General features: G+C 47.9%; 1 protein-coding gene across 1 annotated transcript in view; it reads right to left on the reverse strand.

Annotated features, from left to right (window-relative positions):
* Positions 1 to 21052, reverse strand: part of WDFY4 (WDFY family member 4) — a 255320-nt gene that overhangs the window by 134237 nt on the left and 100031 nt on the right. The window contains 11 exon segments of the mRNA XM_030569859.1: positions 1815 to 2012; positions 3214 to 3375; positions 3879 to 4004; positions 5140 to 5309; positions 7157 to 7362; positions 9763 to 9862; positions 10912 to 11003; positions 12565 to 12726; positions 14022 to 14095; positions 18516 to 18668; positions 20480 to 20670. Of these exon segments, the coding sequence (XP_030425719.1) occupies positions 1815 to 2012; positions 3214 to 3375; positions 3879 to 4004; positions 5140 to 5309; positions 7157 to 7362; positions 9763 to 9862; positions 10912 to 11003; positions 12565 to 12726; positions 14022 to 14095; positions 18516 to 18668; positions 20480 to 20670 (1634 nt within the window).

A 21052-nucleotide genomic window follows, 5' to 3' on the forward strand; every position in this document is an offset into this window, starting at 1 on the left:
TGGCCTGATTCCTGGTTCTGACCCTTGGCTTACCTCCTGACTCTGACTCCGGCTTGACCCTCCCCTCGACCCTTGACCCTGATACTGGCTCTGAATCCGGCTTCAGTTCCAGGATCCCAAGCTCCTGTCACTAGTCCTGCCTGCCTTCACCCAGGAGCCTAACAGGGGTATAACTCCAGATGGTTTTGGTCCAAATGCCCCTTTCTGATCTCCAGGAGCATCCTTCTTAGGGAGGTAGGAACTGGTATAGAGGAAACAAGGGCAGTCGCCTCAGCCAACCCTTAGTCTCATTCTACAACCAAACCTTCACGGAGGCTCCAAGAAAGCTTGATGCATTTCTGCCATGCCCTTTGCATTCCTGAGACTAAAGACATCACAGCGTCATGAGAAAGGCCATCCTCACAGAAAGCAGCAGCAGGTCTCCCAGTGAGCTCTCCAGATAACTGGTTCTCTGGAGATTTACAGCCCTGGCAGGCTCAGGAGATTTGGATAGCTTGGAGAAGTGTTCATGCTTTTGATAGCTTCTCTGGACTGAACCCCAACTACTTTTTGAGTCTTCAGAGCTTTCCCCCTCACTTGCCTCTTACTTCTGAGTGGATCTGACTCACAGAAGATGGAAGCCACAGTCAAGAACTGAGGTTCATTTCTACTTGTCTTAAAACCAGTGATCTAGACACATCTGCCCTTGGGCCATTCAAAATCTAAGCCTGGATACTAAATTTGCAACTACTCCCTTCTTTATAGTGGGTCGATCCAAGAACCCCCTGCTTTGGAGTGTTTGCAACCTGGGTCTGGACTCAACTGTTGCAGCAGCCATCTATCCATCTGTACTTAGAAGGGGTTTTATTTTTTTTTGTCCATTGAAAATAAATGACTTTTTAAGTAAATTAGCATACAAGACAGCCCTATATGGGGTCTCATGGCATTAACATGGCTGCCTTAGAATGACATGCACACATTATAAACGGACAGGGAAAGATTTTTTACTGGCCAAGATCTAACTCTAGCATAATACATTTCTCCAACGCAAGTTACTATTGCTGCTGTATACAGGTAGCATCATGCCTTCAGTTATATGAACGTATGGGGGACAGGGGAATCTCTTCTCTACAGGGCAGTTAGGATTTTAGTTCTAGCTGGCTGTCCTGGATAACATAACTGAAGGTGCCCCATATCCCAGCAGTGTGATCTGGCCTCAGGCCCTCTTGATCACATGGTGTTTGCTAGGAGGAACTGTAGACATCCCCTTCTCAGAGTAGAGCTGCTCAGAATTTTTTTTGACAAAACAGTTTTTTTGATGAAAAATCATGTTTTTGTCAGAATCTAAGCGGTTTGAAAAACATGCCAATTTCAACGAACTCTCATTGAAAAAAAGGAACAAAGGATTTTGTTAATGTCAAAGTGGCTGACTCTGACATTTTTCAGAACAGAATATTTTGATTTTGGCATTTCAAAACCTGCCTTCAAAATCAAATTCATTATTTTAATTTATTCTTTTTAAGTTCTCAAAGGTCAAAGCCAGAACAAAATGTTTCCATTGACCCAAAACAAACTTTTCTAAAAATTCTGAATTTCAATGTTTTTTTAGTTCTGATTCAGAACAGGAAGGTTTTGGAAATTGTGGAATATCCCGCGAAATATAAAAATCTGATAACACCCAGCTCTGTCCTAGAGAACTAGAGAGGAGCAGGTGGGGTGCAGACCCTTCTGAGTCATCCCTTCCCTATATCACTGCAGGATGCCTCCTGTGTCCTCCTCCTTCCCCCTAACACCTGATGCAGAGTAGCAAGAGCGGGAGTCTGCGGTGATGAGACCTCAAGAAGCAGCTCGAATGGGTGCCCCTGTTTGTGCGCTGGGATGCTGAGCAGACTCTCCATCAGCAGGATGCGCAGGAAGTCCCACACTTGCTTCTTGGCAGGGTGCTCAGGCAGTGGGGCAGCTGGGGAGTTGGGACAGCTGTTTGCTTCAGCAGCAGCTGGACCTTTGAGGTGCGACAGGCCTTCATAGCCTCCCTGAGTAGAGAGAGCAGACAGACAGTGGTACTCAGGGGAGCTTATTTTACCAGCACTGCTTTTTCCCCACAACTGAGCACAGCTCTACAGAGAGCAGAGGGAAGGCAGTGTAATATGGCCATAAAAACTGAGTGCCAGGACTCCTGGGTGGATGCTTCCCAGGCAGATGTAAGTGCATTAGCTCCACTCAAGCAAGTGCCCCCAAAATAGCAGTGCAGCTGCAATGGCATGGGCACAACTTGGGCTAGCTGCCTGAGTGTGTATCCAGGAAGTCAGGCAGGACTGTTTTCAGGTGGCCAGCCCGAGCTGCCATGGCCATGCAGATACTTTTAGCAGAGCTAGTGCAAGTCTTCCACCTGTGCTGGGAATGACACCTCCAAGCTGCTGCATAGACATATGCACAATCATTCTGATCATGGACAAGTCATTTCACTTCTCGGTGCCTCAGTTTCCTCAGCTGTCAAATGGGGCTAATATTAACACCCAGAAGGTTTAGTGATGCCTAATACATATACCAGTGCCCCAAGTGTGCCAAATAACAATAGTAGCAGCAAAGCAGGAGGATGCACTCAGATGAAAGGGGCTGCAGCATGTGCGAGTCATTGTTAACCCTCTCCGCCAACATGCTTTAAAATCAGGAATGGGGGAATCAGCTGGCAGCTGAGTGGAGTTTGGTGAGGGCAGTGGGGCTGTTGTGGCTGCTGGGCTGAGGGGTAGTGAAGCAAAGGAGAAGCAACGTTCCCGTTGAGCAAGGGTGGAGCAGCTGGCTAAGGGAAATGAGCGCTGCATGCTCTGGTGAGGGGGTCACACTCAGAGGGGTGGCTCTTTAGTAGACAGGATGTCAGCGCAAAAGGATGGCCCCAGCCCTACAAGGAGCAATGGGATTAAGGAGTTTGGCTGCATCACACCTGGGGCCGAGCCACCCATTAGCTATCACGGATGGTGATCCAGGCCATGGCTAAGAGGAAGGAGACAGGGAAGGATGAAGATACTCAGCAGTGAGGGCTGGATTCAATACATCAGCCCCTACTTTTAGGTTCTGCAAAGACTGACAGCTTGAGGGGCACGGACCATGGGATAGATCCCACAGCTCTGACTGGGTACGACTCACACGGACATCAGCAGGGGCTCGGTTGGACTACCAGGGAAAAGGTGTCAGCGTCTGGCTCGATCATAGCAATCCAAGCTGGTTCACACTTACCTGTGGAGCCCTCACATGGAAGACGACAGTGGCTAAGGCTTGCAGGAAGTCCGAGCAGCACCACACCGGGTCCTGGGGGTAGCTGTGGTAGATTAGGCACAGGAACTGCATGATGTTCCCAGGATAGGCCACCTCCCAGGAGCCCTCTGTACCTGCAAAGGGCTGAACACCGACAGGTGTGTCTTGTCAGGGCAGTGTTTCACTTGTACGCATGCTCAGCTGAGCTGGCACACTTTGCTTTTGTTCCTCTCAGCAGTCCTCAAAGATCTGAGTGGCCTTGGCTTGGCCAGAGCTGGAGAAGTCATGGACGGATTGGTCCAGTGGCCACAGGGGAGCAACTGCTTAGATCTACACATTCCTCTCCTGAGTCTGAACACAGCTCTAGCCTCAGAGCTGGGGCTTTCTCCACTCAGAGGGGCAGGGGCTGGGGCCCAGAAGCACACTGGGAGGGGCCAAGATCCAGCCCCCAACTCTCAGATCCTGGCCATAAGCACAGACAGGGTCTCTCTGAAGCCCCCTCCTCCCAGCAATGACAACACAGCCAGGTCAGTAGCTGGCAGCCATCAGCTCCCTGCCCACTACTTGGAGAGGGAATGGGCTGCCTCAAGCAGAACTCTCTGCCACTCCCTCTGTGGGGCCCTACGCGCAGACAGACAGCCGCTCACCTTGTTCACTGTGGCCTTAACCATCTCTAGCAGCAGGGCCACTGCCTCTGTGCACAGCCCAGCTTTAAGGACGTCCTCCACATGGTGGTTCTGCAGGAGCCACTGCAGCATGGAGTCCAGATCTGCCTGAAGGGAGGGAGAGATATTCGAGGAGGAGGCTGCTGACAGGGGCATGGCTGCACCCTTCACTGCCTTCAGAGCAGTCTAGAGCGACGGGTGAAACCTCCGGGAGGTTTCTGTTCTTTCCACATCCAGCTGCATCAGCCACAAGGATAGCAGGACCTCAGAGTTACGGACACTTGAGGAATAGAGGATGTCAGTAACTCAGAAATGGTCCGTAGCTATGAACAAGATGTTATAGACTTCAGCCACAAGGAACTTGAGGCTGCAGCTGCAGAGATCGGGGATGAGGCTTCTGACCCTAGGGGCCATTAGGGCTCCCGGAGGGGGGTTCAGGGCTTCTGCCCTCTGGAAGCACCAGGGCTCAGGGGTTTAGACCTGGGGGGAATGCTGGGACTTGGGGGTTCAGCCCCACAGCTCCATTCTGGCTTCAGGCCTGAAAGGGGCGCTGGTTATCAGGGCTTCAGCCCTGAGGCTCCACTCCTGGTTTTAGCCAGGGGGGAGTACCGGGGCTTTAGCTATGGAGGGAGCACTGGGGCTGAAAACAGCAGTCGCCCCATAGCTAAAGCCCCGATCCCGGGCGCCCCCTGTGGGAGTGAAAACGAGAGCAGAGCCATGGGGCTGAAGCCCCAATCCTCAGTTTCCCCCCACCCCAGCTGAAATTGAGAGCAGAGCCCTGGCGCTCCCCCCCGGTCTAAAGCCCTGAGTCCCAATGCTCCCGAAGGCCAGAAGCCCTGAGCCCCCACTCTGCCAGGAGCCCTGACCCCACCCCCCCACACCATACGGTTGCAGCCCCAGTTCCCCAGTGGCAGAAGCACTGAGGCAGTACAGTATTTGCTTTTTTTTTTTCCGTCTGCATTGTTGCCTGATTGAGGACTTCCAGGTCCACATGGTGTTCAGTTGACAGGTAAGTCCGTAACTCTGGTGTTCATATCATTGAGGTTCTACTGTAGCTCCAAACACCACAAGCTTCCCCTAGCTTGGATGCTTGTGTTGCTTAGGGCAGACGTTGCTGGGCTGCCTCTCCCTTTGGAGCCATTACAGAGAAGCAGCTTAGGAATCCCAGAGGGCAAAGCAAGGTCCCTTAGCCAAGGTGCAAACTCTCATTCACCCCCAACCCCGGCCTTTGTGGGAGCCTTACCTTGGAGGCTTCTGGCGGGTCACACTTTGGGGTTCCCAGGAACAGCCCTGAGACCAGCAGGTAGATCTCAGGGAGGTGAATGTGATTAATCAAACATGCTTGCAGCACTGTGAGCCCAAAAACTAGGTAGGGGCCATAGTCAGGTATCAGGGGCCCACTTTTCAAATTGTCTAAAAGCAAAGGAAGAAAACATGCTTTGAACGGCTCAGTTTCCATCCTGCATCAGGTGTAGTGGAGAGGGATGGCTGACTGACAACAACCAGCAATTCTCTGGGACCCAAATCACCCTGCCGTCCTCCCAGCAACAACCCCAGCCGTTAGAAGAATTTCTCTGACATTAGTAAATAGAAAACCACCCTCCATTCTCATTCATATGGTGTGAAGTCCTCCTTGTACACTCTGTGATATTGCATCCCATAATGCGTTATGGAAATATGCTTATGAACGTATATATGACATAACTGGAATATGTTTTATGCTACATATGCCATGTAACATATCTCTGCAAAGGTTATGATCTACTGAATATATTCATCCTATTTGTATGCATGTATCTTTTTTGTATTCAAAGTTATGAATATTGGCTGTGTACTTGTTTGATTTTAAGTAGCCTTAGTAAGGCATTTGGTCAGCTTCTTAAGAAAGGGATTTGCAAGTTAAGTGCCAAATCAAGAAACACTTAACAGACAAGGGAACCTTGGAAGACTCCAATTCACATAAGAAGCCTTCCTGGGGACATTCAAGGTAGCATGGAAGCAATGGCTGCCACTTGTAAGGAACTGAGTCATGCATGGACAGGAGATGATGGACTGCCCATGTGACTACAAAACTCCATCTTGGAACTGGATTTTGCATAGGAGAGAGGGGATCTCCACCCACTAAAGAAAGTCTATTTAAGCCCCTGGGAGACCCCTCCATTTTGCCTTCAGCTGGCTCAAGAGTTAGCCGCTCCACCCCAAAAGAAAGAAACTGGAACAAAGGACAGTAACCAGAGGGGTGTGAGCGATTGCTGGACCCAGACTAGAAGGAGGCTAGTCTGTAAAAGAAGCTTATTGGAACATCTTTGAGGGTGATTTTATCTGTAATCACTTTCTTACTATATTAGGTTTAGACTTGCATATTTTATTTTATTTTGCTTGGTAATTCACTTTGTTCTGTTGGTTATTATTTGGAACCACTTAAATCCTACTTTTTGCATTTAATAAAATCACTTTGTACTTATTAATTAAGCCAGAGTAAGTATTACTATGGGGTGGGGAGGGGAGAACAGCTGGGCATATCTCCCTATCAATGTTATAGAGGGCAAACAATTTATGAGTTTACCCTGTATAAGCTTTATTCAGGATAAAACGGATTTATTTGGGGTTTGGACCCCATTGAAAACTAGCCATTCGGGTATTGGAGACAGGAACACGTCTTAAGCTGTTTTCAATTTAGCCTGCAGCTTTTGAGGGATGTGGTTCACATCTGGGACTGCATTTGTAGCAGGCAAGTGTGTCTGGCACAGCCAGGCAGGGTTCTGAAGTCCCAACCTGCCAGGGAAAACGGGCTTAGAGGTAGTTTCAGAACACCAGTTGGCAGTCCTAAGGGGGTTTCTGTGATCCAACCCATAACACACTCCTTCATCTGGGCTGGGGGAGTGAGCAGAACAGGGTCGGAGCAAATCTCAGAGGGACTAGAAGGTGGTGGCCGACCAACTCACAGATGTACAGACCAGTTAGTTTGACCTCCTGCACAGACCAGACCACCAATCTCCTCACCCAGTGATTTCTGGTCTGGAATCCTCAGCCTGCGGTATGATGGAGAAGACATCTCCCAGCCCAGCAGTAGGAGATCATCCTGCTGCTTGGCCCATACTAAGCTCACATTGAAGTCAATGAGAGATTTGCTATTTTATGCAACTGGAGCTGGACTGGGAGCCCTAGCTGATTGCTTCTGCACCAGGGTCAACATAGTTTTCATGAACCTGTCCCTGGAAAAGGCTATACTGGGAGCAAGTCTCATATCTGGAACGTACCCATTAGAATATCCATCCCTGTAGAGCTGTTTGACACCCAGCGCCCAGCCACCACCCCCTCCTTGAACTTCCTCAGCAGTGTGGGATTGTGGAGGAAGTGCAGCAGCAGTTTGACCCCGATCACGATGGTGCTTGGGTGTAGATGGCTTTGTGTGAACAAGAGGAACCAGTCAGGCCCCAGCACCAGGAATGTCTCCTCTTGAGCCCTAGGAGAAACACAGCATGAGAAGTATACACATTAAAGACACAGAGGAAGATTTGACCTAGGAGCCTACATCAGAATGGAGAGTTTATTCTCCTATATCACTCAGGTCCTTACTCTGAAGAGTATTTAGATGCCCAACTCCCCTACCTTTGAGGATCTTTGCAACTGACTTAGGCCCCTAAGTCACTTAGGCTCTGGGTATCGTGCTCACAATCTGGTGCTGAGGAGATTCATTAGCTTGTTTGTCCACATAGTTTGAGCCATCTAATCCCTATCAGTCTCAATTTAATTTATTCCCAGACAAACTACATCAATATGGAGTCACAGTTAAGGTCAACATCTCAGTAATTCAGAATAAAACACATGACAGGGACATTGTAATTATCCCAATTCAACTGTTATAAACCCAGGAAATTCAGAATTAAGGTTTAAATTTGAAAGAAATCGCAACATGCTAACGTATGCAAATGTGTACTTTAGCACCTGAGCGACTTAAATTCTGCCCTGTAGTGATGCAACAACTGTGATTAGGATTAAGACATTGTAGTATTTGTAATCCCAGTTAGATGAAACCACTTTTTAAAGACACGTCAGATTTCTTTTCCCCTCACAGAAGAGATAAGGAAACCGTGATATCTCTGACACCACTGTTTGGCAACTGTGGAGAAAATGTTGTCTATTTAATGGATATCACTCTAAACCTCAGATACGTCACTGGAAAAAAAAAACACCGAACCCAAACCTGACACATTCCGCCTCTCTCTCATTGACTGAAAACACTCATAAATGCTAACCGGGTGTTGAGCACTGGTCACACACAGAGAGAGGGAACCTTGAAGGAGCCACAGTCCCTCCTCCGTCCACTCCATTCTCAAATGCAGGGGTCTCAAACAAATTACCACGAGGGCCACAGGAGGACTAGTACATTGGCCCAAGGGTCGCATCACTGAAACCTTTTCATATAACGATACAAAAGTATAGTCAAAAATGAAAAAAATAAACAACTACAACTAAGTGAGACCTATGGGGTCCTGCTGAACATATCACGGCTCACCTGCCCCGTCAGCTACTCTGGAGGCACCAAGAGGGATTTGATCTGAAAGGGAAAATGGAGAGCCTGGGCAAGACACTTGGCTCCCACCTCCTGAGTCTAGGATTTAAAGCCAAACTGATGTTACATAATATGAATTTGTTAGTCTCAGCTTAGGCTCTGGTCATCAAGTCTCTTGTGACTCCTATCTGTTGATTTAAAGGAAGCCTAGGGCTCTGGGGCCAGAGGTATGGCAACATGTGCAGGATGCAGTCCTTGAGACTCCCCCAGCTCTGAGCACCTGGGCTGGAGTTAAAGGCAAAGAGGACACGAGCTTCCACAAGGTGATGTTCTGTTGTAACCATTCCTGTGGGGGAAGAGCCTCCTAGTTCATGTACACAAAAGAATGAAAATGCTGAAGGGACAGGCAGCAGCCAGCTACAATTTGTAGGCAGGGAGCATGTGCAGTGTGTGAGGCAGGAGGTGCTATCCTGAAAGAATGGGGGATAGAGGCACATTGATCTGGTTCAAGTAAACAAAACCATCCAACTCCCACCCTGCAGAGAACTTCCCAGCCAAATCACTCATCCTGCAGTGCTGCAAAGCTTCCACCTTCAGCAGACAGCAGCCAAAGCAGAATGCCAAACCACCTCACACAAATGACAAAACACTCCCCCCGCCCCTATTCCAACCCCTTCTCCAAATCCCCACCCTTGCCCCACCTCTTCCCCGCCTCCTCCCCTGAGCTCGCCACGTTCCCACTCCTCCTCCACCCTCCCAGAGTGTGCAAACAGCTGTTTGGCAGCGGCTGGGCAGGAAGCACTGGGAGGTAGGTGGAGGAGCAGGGATGTGGTGCATTCAGGGGGGAGGAGGAGAGTAGGAGGAGAAGGGGAGCTTGCAGGGCTGGTGCTTCCATTAGGCAACCCTAGGAGGTCGCCTAGGGCGCCAGGATTCAGGGGGTGGCATTTTGTGTGCTCCCCATGGGGCACACGGGAGCTTCCAGTTCCGCTCCCGTTGCACCACCGAAGAAGGACCTTCTGCCGACGTGCCGCGGAAAACAGCGGCAGGCAATTGAGCAGCTCAATGACTGCCGCTGTCGCCTGCAGCATTTCGGCAGAGGGTCCTTCTTTGGCAGCGTGATGGGAGTGGAACTGGAAGCTCCTGCACGCCCCATGGAGAGTGCACAAAATGCTGCCCCCGAATTCTGCCTAGGGTGCCCGAAACTCTGGAGCTGCTTCTGGGAGATTGGCTGCCAGTGGGTGCAGAGCACCCACTAATTTTTCCCCATTTTTTTTTTTTACCCCCAGAGTCAGCGCCTATGCAACCCGCAGGCCAAGTGTTTGAGACCCCTGCTCAAATGGTTCTACTTACTCAGAGGACAGATGAAGTTTGTCTGAACACATTACATCTAACAGCATCTTCAGTAACCGGTTTCGGAGCCAGATTGTCTTTCCAGATGTTTGGCTTAAGGCTACAAAAATCAGAAGGAAATAAAAAGTAAAGAGGAGACAAAACACTTGTTTCCAGCACTTTGATGAACAGCCTTGTTTGTAGCCAAAACAAATATAATTAGTTGTTAACTGGGTGGAGTGAAGAAGGTGCGAACATTTGGGAGTGGGGATCCCGTCACTGTAAGCACTAGTCATTTCTGAGCTCTGTTCCCAAAGCCTATCATGAAGGATGTTTAAAACTAGACTGGACAAAATGCTTGATAATGAATAATCTTCAGGGAACAACTCTAGACTGGGTGGAAGAGAAGGCTGGAATGGATGACTATGTCTGGTCACCCTAATTCTTTTGCTTGGATGTGTTGTATCCATGAGGCTCTCCGCTGGGACCACTAATAGGACAAAAGTAACAGGAAGTCGAGGTGGCTGGCTCTTCCAGCAGTCAAGTCAGACACAAATAGGGTGGACATTTAAAAGATGCGTGGCTCCTTGCACTGGAGTATGCACTTGCCCTAGAGAATGCCCTTTCATCCACATGGGACTCCAGCACAATGTAAAAACTACAGTGGGCCAAGAACAACCATATTCTCATAGAATCCTGAGAGGGAATTTTCACCATTTCATTCTATTGTTTTTAACCCACAAATATTGATCTCTGTGAAATTTGAACCAAATGGACATTTCTCTCCCTGGAGACTTGTGAAAACCAGCACTTGAGAGGCTTTTGGTGCAGTGACCAAGGTCTGCCAACCTAACTGCAGGAGAAATACCTGAGAGGGGAAAGCATAACTAAGCACGTCACTTGGTTTTAAAACAAATCTTTCCAGACATGACTGTTCTCTGTCCCTTTACAACCCCCTGTGCTGCTCAGAGTAAGGCCCTGACCCAGCAAAGCAATTCATTTTGGACACATGAGCAGTTCTGCAGCATGTCCCTCGAGGGTCTGTCCTTCCTGCCCTCCTTCCCCCTGTCCCCGCCCCCATCCTGAGCACAGCCCTGATGCATTTAGGACCTGCCAGGGGGATGAGGGGCAGCATCCATCAGAATTCACTCACCAAAGGGATCTCCTTACCTTCTCCTGGCAGATCAGAGGTCTCATCCAGGCATATCTGACTTTCATCCACAGAAGAGGGCTTTAAAGTATAAACAAGGAACAATCCAATCCTTTCAGAGGAAGAGGAAACCATTTTTGGTTAGCAGTGTTGCCGACTATCACTACTGTACTGTGAGTCTCATAATAGTTGTTGCTTTTCTTAAAGCCTCAGCTCCTGGAATCATGTGATTATGTGAGAACCTTGGCTTTCATTAATAGAGTATGTTTCTAGCTCTTGAGGAGAAAAGCTTGAAAATGTGATCCCCTAACGACTCAAAAATAGAAGGCAAATAAAAAGGATCCCCCCTTTTAAAAAAAACTTCATGATTTTGAAGTCAGTTTTGTGATTTTGGGGGCCTGATTTATGGTTTTTGAGCCACTGGATTTGATAATATTGGGTTAGCAATGCTGCAGGTGTCCGTGTCTCCTTGGGAGCTCCCCTCATAGTGTTTCTGAGCGACATCTCACTGGCTTCCAGGCATGCAACACCCAGCATGGAATCTCTAGCAGCCTGATAGGAAACAGCTGTGGCAACCCCTTTTCACTTATGAAATGCTTGAATTCCATTTTCCAGTTCTCATCACAAATGGATGAATGTTACACATACACAAAGCAAGTGACTGCAGTGCCACCGTCTGATTCTGGGAGTGGTGTTCTCTATAGACAAAAATACCACACTACAGGAACACTCCAGACACTACTACGTACTATAGCATTCCCCCAGGTTCAGGACAGTACAGGTCCCCTGTTTTTTAATGATGCTCAGGGCCTGCTGCACTAGCCCCTTTCCTAGAGGCTGAGAGACAGGAGCTGTCCTTATTTGCTCGCACTGTACAGTACCATGCACATTGCCAGATCAAAACAATTAACAATAAATAAAACTTAGTAAGTTGCAGCCACCCTCATCTTTAATAAAGAAAGAAGCTGCCTATGGAGACTGCAGGTCCCAGCATGCAATGCTGCATCTGGACCAGAGCGATTTCATTAAAATCAAGATGGAGCTTTGAATGTTGACCTGTGTCCTCTCAGTGGCCGGCACCTCTGTGCGTGAGGGTAGTGGACAGCACCAGATAGGTCTTAGCTGGCCCACAGGCCAGAGGCTGACCAGTCTGGACACAGGCTATCAAATACTGCAGCAATTGTGTTTCAGGCAGCTTTTTCCTCAGACGGTGATCAAGGGTTGGAATTCTCTTCTCCAGAAGGTCCTGGCAAAGGCAGTATCCACAAGATTCAAGAATAAAATGGCCAGTTGGACACGGTCCAAGAAATGGGATCAGACACCCATCAGCCTGGAAGCAGCCTGCAGTAATCTTACCTACCTTGAGTAGTTCCTTATGCCTTTAGTCATCCCACTGAGGTCAACGGGGCAACCTGTGCCATATTCACAGTAAGGGTCACAACTTAGCCGGGGGTGATTCTCACTCACTTGAACAGGGCTGAATTAAATGCCGAATTGGCTGTCAGGAGAGTTATCCCCTATGATTCCTTGGCAGGGATCTACAAAGACTCTGCCCTTGTCCAGAGCACAAAGCAGGGCTGGATGAGGTGGGTGTGATCACACAATAGGATTCTTATACTTGTAGGAGGACTGCTCACTTGTGAGCTGAAAAAATACAGCAAAATTGGGGTTACCTAAGAATGTCTTTGGTATTGAAATAGCCCTGCAGCAGGTGGGAAAAGATGGTACAGATAGTGGTGACCCGTGAGCAGCTGATCTCGACGTCGTTGAGGAGGAAAACCAGTTTGGGCACCATTTGCATCTGGTAGGCGACTTTGGCATTCTGACATCCATCTCTGCGTCAAAGCAAGAGGAACGTTAATAGCCTTTACTGGAAAGAGTCAATTCTGCCGAGTTTCTGCTAAAAGGGTTCTGTGCTCACTCTTTGTACCACGGACTTCTGACGTTGCCTTGGCAACCGGTCAAAACTCTGTCAGACAAATTGAATATGTGTCAGAGATGAGGATCTGAAGCCTTCTTGGTGTGTTCCTCCCCCCGTTTTTCCCCGGAAACAGCTGCCTTTCAGTGAGTTCAAACAAAACAAAGTTATTGACTTGGAAAGCCCTGAATTGGTGGAAATAAATGCTGTTCTTGTAAAACTCAGCAAAGGACATCAGACAGGATCGTGCATGGCTTTTCAGTGCCAACAGAATGGAATCTACAGGCCACACTGAGGCAGCCGGTCTGTCTCACTCTGTGTCTCCAAATATATTTAACTCTAACGTAGAGCTGGCCGGGAAATTATTCTTTCTTCTGCGCAAATTTGGGTTGGGGGAGGTTGTTAAAAATCTCAACATTATTTGGTCTAAATTTCAGTTTTAAACCTGAAATCTTTCATCAAAAAAGATTTTTGTGGGGTGAGGGGGAGAACTTTCACCCCTGATTAAATGAAAATGTTTTGTCTAAAAGCTTTTTATGGCAACAATGTTTTCAACCAGCTTCATTATTTTTAAAAAATCAAATGAATAAATAGACATCTGGCTTTCTATTACGAGTTGTCTGTAGTGTGCCCAGCATACTTTAGGCACTGAATAAATAACCAATGAAAAATAATATGCCATCTTCTCCCTCTACAAGCTGAAGATATGAAGAATTCTGACATTAAATTGATCTCCTTTTGAGGGCATTGTCATCCCAAGATTTGCACTGCAGAACAGCGACTGCTCCAACCAGTCCTTACAGATGTTATTCTCCAGAGCAGTTGTGTGCATAGAGCTAAACTGCAATTACCAAACTCAGTCATCTGGACTTGTTTCCATTCAACACATGAAAAACTTTCAATCTAGTCTAACCAGGCAAAATGACATTTCTTTCTCCAAGTGCTATGGGTCAAGTACTCTGCAGGTGTAACCTCACTAAAGTCAATGCAATGTCTTCAGCCAGGAATTTTGTCCTACGATTCTGCAACATGGTCAACAGAACCAGTAAATGAAAGCTTGTATTTTCATAGGGCTCTAGAAAAGCTAGTTGCCTGCCATCTTCCATGGATTTTCAATGGAATCTGGGTACATAACTCTTTCAGAGACATTCAAAAATCCCAGCCTAAACTTATTAGTTCATCCTGTCTCTGCCATAGATACCCACTATGTACCTTGAGGGCCGCAGGATCTCCACAAGATGTGAAAACAGGACAAGGTCGAGATTTTCTGGTGCATTTGACCAAAGCTGAAAGACAAATGAAACCAGAGATTTCACAGCTTCTTGAGTTCAGCTCCTTTTTCCCTGCTGACATGAGATGAAATGTTTTTTAAAAATCAGATGTGTTTCTGCAACACATGCCTTCATCCCGAGATCTCAGAGCACTTTAAAAACATTAGCGAAGCCTCATAATATCCACATGAGGTAACAGAGTGTGTCTATTACTGATGGGGAAACTGAGGCACAGTGCTATTTGCCTATAGTGAGTCAGTGGCAGAGGAGGAGAACAGAACCCAGAAGTTCTGGTCCCACTTTTTCTGCCCTAACATCCCCACTAAATCCATTTGGTTTAAAAACAAATCAGAAAACATGCCACACACACAATCTAATATGAGCCAGTAATGCCTGGAGGAAGTGTGGCCCAGTGTAAAGCACACTGGCCTGGGACTGAGTGGATTTGGGTTCTGACTCTGTCACTGATCTGCAATATAAATGTGGGCAAGTGTCGGTGCCGCAGTTTTCCCATCTGTAAAATGGGGACAACAATACTTCCCTTTGTAAAGTGTTGTGGATGAAGTGTGCTGTATAAGATATAAGTATTATTATACCATGTAAAAGCACATGGATTGATCTATGTTGGGGGGAAAAAAACAAATATACCATATAGTACATTTTTAAGTGAACTCACAATGACATTTTTCAACTTGCATCAAGAGTTTCTTGGATTTAGGGGGAAAGGAGTAAAATAAAGCACAAAAAATGACAATTTCAGAAATATGGAAATGCAGAAATGATTGTGGAGAGAAAATATATCTGATTGCATAGTGCACAAAAGCAGGCAATCTGCAGTTTCCACCCAGAGAATGAGCTTCCACAATTGCTCTGACTGACAAGCCCCAGAGAGATCTGCCATGAGTCTGTCTCCGAAACACGTACTTGTGCAGCCCTGACTAGAGACTTTTGCAGAAACTGAGATTATGTACCGTGAGCAGAGTAACACCAGCGTGCAGGTGCTTTAGAAGAGAGCGAGAGAACAACTCTGTACACCCCTTGCTCAATAAAGATCCTCCTACCACATAGCCTGGTCCACCCAGGGCCTGGAACACCAAGAACACTACAGATTCAGCTCAGAGGCAAGGCTGGCTCTAGGTACCAGCAAAACAAGCAGCTGTTTGGGCAGCCCATTTGCAGGGGCAGCAGCTGGCAGGGATCCAGCCTGGGAGCTGTAGTTCCTTGGTTAGCTCCCTGCCTATAGAACCAGCCCTGGAGCAGGGAAAGAACTACATTTCCCAGCATTCCTTTGGCCACTATCAACAGGAAAGGGAGGGGGAGGGAGTATGGTAGCTGAAACCTCATGCTTCAGCTTCCTGTGTATGGAGAGTTCACTGCTAGAGCGGGGTGGCACTGTGAATGGGAAGCAAGTGTGCCCAAGGAGTAGGCGGCTTTGGCCCAGATATCCCCTTCAGAAGACATCCCCAGACTGGATTAGGGATACTGGTGTGACCTCACCTTGCAGCCCCCAAAGAAGGAATTGGGTGGACTAAATGGATAGTAACCCTTTCTTTTTGAAGCCTAGCAAGGGAGGTACATGGATCACACTAGAATTTAAAATGAAAAGTAAGGGAGGGGAGGCTCTGGACCTGGGCATTTTTAGATACAGAACCAGACACTTAGGAGGATTTCCACTTCTGAGTCATGGAAGCAGAAATTGACTTTTCCTTTCCAGATTTAGCTAATATTCAGAAAGGGAATCTGGCACCTGACTTCCAGATTTGAGCACCTCAAAATTCAGGAGTGATGAAGATCTATTTGGGCAGCTGTTACTTCATTTCTCCCAAATCAAATATCTGGCTCCACTGTAAGTTGCTGTAGAAAAAGTAGGATAAAATTGAGCAAGAAATGCTTCCCAGTGGTTTTTAGGACTGGGATTGCTATTTTCAACAGCATTGCCTTTTTTGTTGTTTAAGTTTTATTTGTTTAAAAGGAAGACAGTGATACTGCATTGGCAAACTCCCCATAGAAACAAAGAGTAGAACAAAAAAATAATAAAGGCACCTCAACTTTTCCTCATTTATGGAGGACAGTCTTATAATATGCATCCAGATAGCCTCCAATCACACAAGCTGAAAATTGTTCCACTTTACTGCAGTTCTGTAACCATATGGGAACCAATCCTGTCTGTGTTCTGCGCACATCCAAAATTCCTGCTAAATGACTCACCCTGGGAGCACGTTACCAGTGACCCAGTGCTGGGGCAGAAGGAGGGTGCAGGTGCGGGGCGGGGGAGGAGAGAAAGCCCAAGATGTGTGTGGGTGGGGGGGCATTGGTGGAGAGGAAGGGGAGAGCCCAGAGCTGGGGCAGCACAGGGTGTGGGAGGGGGAGCTCAGGGCTGGGACAGCAGAGGGGTGCGGGTCAGTGGGGGAGAGCCCAGGGCTAGGGCAGCAGGTGAGTGCAGGTGGGGGGAGGCCCAGAGCTGGGGCGGCAGGGGTGCGGGTTGAGGAGGAGAGCCCAGAGCTGGGGGAGCATGGTGTGTGCAGGCAGGGAAGAGCCCAGGGCCAGGATGACAGGGAGGTGCGGGTCGGGGGGGGTAGAGCCCAGGGCTGGGGCAGCAGGGGGTGCAGGTAGGGGAGAGAGCCCAGGGCTGGGGCGGCAGAGGAGTGCGGAGGAGCCCAGGGCTGGGATGGGGCAGCCAAATTTTTTTTTTGCTTAGGGTGGCCTGGTTAATGCTCACAGATGCAGAAGTTTCTCTCTTTGCAAGATTTTTTGTGGTCAGAGTTATCGGTCAGAGTGCAGAACAAGGTGAGTTTATTCAATGAGACTTTTTGTGACACATCCAGTAGAGCTGAAACCCTTTGCAGGGGAGCCATCTTTTCCAAAGAACAACTCCACACTAAGTGAAGGCCTGAGTGTAGCCTGAGCCTGAATTGCAGAGCACATGTGGTAACACACTCAGCCAATCTGGGACTTTCACGTTTTTCTCCCAGGGGAAGTGCCTGAGGAGCCATCCCTGGAGACATTTAAACGAGGCTGGACAAAGCACTGGAAAAGAGATTGCAGGGACTAATCCTGTTTTGGTCCAGTAGATGGAGAGGGGTGGGAATGGAGGAGATGAACTATTAAGTCTCTCCCATCACTAATTTCTATGAAACTGAATTCAGCCCATGTGACTGAATGATAGAAGAAATTCACCCTACTGTTGAGATCACAGAGCAGGACTGTAGCGGGGCAATAACCCCACTCCGGCCCTGAAGAGCTTAAAACAGCCCAGGGAGAGGGCTGTTGCAGGGAAAAGCAGCTACTAGGCTGATTGGAAAAGCAGCCGCAGCTGGGCCACGCCCCAATCAGGCCTCAGCAGGCCCTACATAAGAGGCTAGGAGCCAGGAGTTCAGCAGACTCTCTCTCTAGCCTTTGAGAGGGAGGGACCTGGCTGCTGGGGAGCGTACCTAAGGTGGAGCAGGGCTGAGGGAAGGCCAGAGGATCAGGGAAAGCTCCAGCCTGGAAAGCCCCAGGCTGCGGCCTAGCAGAAGGCCAACGGGTACTGGAGGTTGCAGAGGACAGCCCAGGGGTAGGCAAAGGCAGCAGGGCCAAACCCTCCTTGCCAGTGATGAGTGGCTTATACTGCAGTCTGCCCCAGGGAACAGGGTCTAATCGGTGACTGGCAGTAGCCTATGACTGAGGTGAGGTGGGGACAGGGGGTGGCGGTTCCCTGAGGAGGGAAGACCCTGAGACTGAGGGATGTATGGCCAGAGGGCAGCACCCCAGATAATGGGGTACTGGAGTCCAGGGAGGGACACAGGGGCCAAGCAGCAGCGGGACACTGGCCTGCAGAGGGCGCTCTGGAGGCTGGAGAGCTAATTCCCTGAGAGGACCTGCAGGAGGTGCTACCAGGTGAATCTGCGTCTGATTACAAGGACCCATCCAGCACATAAACCCCATTTATGGACCCAATCCAGGGTGGTGCTGACAGCACCACCCAGCAGATGCTCATTTACTCACAGAATGCATCCCTAAACCCTGACTTCAGTGGTGTATAGAGCTTTGTATGGGCCCTCTGTCTTGGGGGGAATTTCACCCTACAAGCAGGTTCCATGCTCCAGAGTAGGTGACAAACTCAGATTTGTTCAGCTCCTGGAATAATCAGGGTACTTGGACAACTGATGATGGAGTGGCAGCACCAACAGGACAAGCAATTAATCTCCAGCCCATCTCAAATTACAAACATACTATTCTGGATTTGCTGACTGGAGCAAAACATAAAAATAACTTACCCTCCTTGGGGGAATCTAGAGACAGACCCAAACTGCACCAGAATCCAGACTTCAAACACCCCATGTCTGGAAGGTACTTATATGCAGGGTTTTAATTGAGATCCACACCAGATAAGTTGTAGCCTTCTCATCAGATACACCAGTTGAGAAGGTGCTGCCACAGAACTAAATAGCTTTACCTCAAAGTTACTGAGAACATATTGGAATGCACCATAGTTCTTTATAGTCGAGGATTCCAAGCCCAGCTCTGCCGTGCCTGCTATGGAGAGCACCAGCTGTAAAATCCTGTTGTTTAGCAGTTTTGTCTTCCTCTTTAGTAGGTATGCCAGGAGCTGAAAAGAGTTATTGTGCATTCATTGAGCCCAAAAGCTGTAGAGAGCACAACAGAAAATACAATCTGTCTCACTAACCTTATAACATATAATCCAGTGTTATTACTAAAAAAGACATGCACAGCACACACCAGATACCATATTCATACATGTATGCGTATTATTCATACACGCAGCATACACTGTGCATAAAACTGAAGTTTCAAGCACTGAGTGACATTTTTAATATACATTGAAAATGTGAGGGGTTGTAATTGGCAAACTGGCTTTCAGGAAGAATTTGACAGCAGAGCAGGAGGCTTTTTGGATAAGAAGCACCAGGAAGGAGTGAAACACATGTAAACTCATGCTGCAGGAAGGTTACCAAGAACAACATGTGAATGCACATGGAGAGCTCACTGCACTTACTCATGTTATTAGTTCTTTGGGAGAGGAGCAGATCAAAAAATTCAAATTTCAACTTTTTTTTTTAATGAGAAACAGGCACATTTCTGTGAAAATTTTCTTGTTTTTCAACTGGGTCCAGTCGTGAGTGTTTGGGTGATCACTGCTGTATCTGGAAAGTGTTGAAGAAGCTCCCAAGTTTCACAAAAGTTAGAAGGAAGGATTATTTACCCAGAAATATGCACCAGAAAGTGTGTACATGGGTAATTCACCATTGATTAGTCTCCCGTTTAGAAAGCTTCAGCAATCCAATAAGAGAGCAAAAATAGTTCCATGTGACACAGGTAACCAATCACATAGACGGAACAACATATAGCAAAAAGCCAAGACGCCCGAGTCTAACATTTATTTTCACAGACTGGCGAACACTTACGAATAATGATGATAATCATAGGAATCGAGATCAGATGGGGAAAATGGGCTAAATCCATCAGCTCATTCATTCACAACGAATAATTCAGCCAGCTCTAACATTCATTCAAATACTGTAGTGTGTGTTTCCAGATCCAGAGGGCCTCTCTGTTGCTCCTTTAAAGATACCTTCCATGCGCAGTAGCACTAATTATTTAGTGAGATCTCTCTTTAGTCTGGGTGACACCAATCATTTCACTTACCCAATGATACACTCCACTGAAACTGCAGACTAGCACCTGATTTCCATCCCAAACTACTATAGAATATAGATCTTCTTCTTCCACAAGCCGGGACTCAAGTTCATTCAAAACTCTAGGAGCCAACCCTACTTTCAGGGTTGCAAAGTACCAAAAGCTGAGTTTGGGGCAAATTGAATGATGCATTCTGAGAGGCAGACTACATTTTTGCCCAGCAGACAAAAGACCCTCCACCATTATCACTAACCGTCCCCATTACTAGCAGGCTCAGCAGAGAGAAGTCAAGGACTGCATAGGCCATGGGGAAGGAACAGAGCTCTTGCCCTAAAAGCAGTTTTCCGGATGAGGGTTGAAGTATGCTGGCAGAGGGCAATATGTAGGGAGAGTTTGCACAGCTGCTGCCTCTGCATTACCTGCTCTGTGGCTAAGGTCTTAATGCAATGGCCAGTGTGACACCTTTCATTATCATAACAAGTAAGTGAAGATGCAGTGAATCTTGTGAAGACTGAGTCTCATTGGCTGTGTCTGGGAGCGAGTCCTGCACAGCTGCTTTCACCAACAGCAGCTGAGCTGTGATGGAGATGATGGGCACAGGTTTTAGAGCTCAGTCCTGCAGGCCTTACTCTCAGGCTTTCCCTGGGACTAACTTTAATGCCTCACTCCCGTTGGCTGCAATGGCCTTTGGGCCAGGCCCTCAGAGAAGGAGAGAACACATAATGCAAGTAAGCACCTGGAACAAGAGGGGCTTGTTCTCACCTGATATCCGCCGATGTGGCTCATCAGCTTCTCACTCATGGGGCTGCGGTTCAGGACGGAGTTCAAGACTTTGACTGCGGCATACATTGCATGGTCATCCCGGGCCATGGCAATGAGGCCTAGCAGAATGGCTGGGCCCCCAATAAAGTTCAGGCTGTTAGCTGCTGGGCAAGACTGGAACACTCGTACCCCTGAGGAGAGACCAACAGTTACTGCTCCATGAACCAACATGGAACAAATCTAGAGATGGACATTAATGGGCACATGACTGCAGTACAACAGGGACACCCTGTTACCATGCGGTGTCTCCGGGCAGGGGAGAACTTTCATCCTGAGAGTGGACTGCAGTAAATCTCTGAATTCTGCTGCATCTGAAAGGGAGGGTGGTGCATTTGCTCAACAACCCAGCTGAGAGAGAGATGGATCTGAGCAGCAATGCCTGAATCTGGATCAGAACTCCAGAGAAAGCCAATCTGCAATATTAGTCCTGGCCATTATTGTCAGGGTAGGGACCAGCCATGAAGTTGAGTTCTAGCTCTGAATCTCTCACAAGTTCAAGATTATTCTGAGCCA

Source organism: Gopherus evgoodei, chromosome 7 (assembly GCF_007399415.2).
Source record: "Gopherus evgoodei ecotype Sinaloan lineage chromosome 7, rGopEvg1_v1.p, whole genome shotgun sequence".
Classification (NCBI taxonomy): domain Eukaryota; kingdom Metazoa; phylum Chordata; order Testudines; family Testudinidae; genus Gopherus; species Gopherus evgoodei.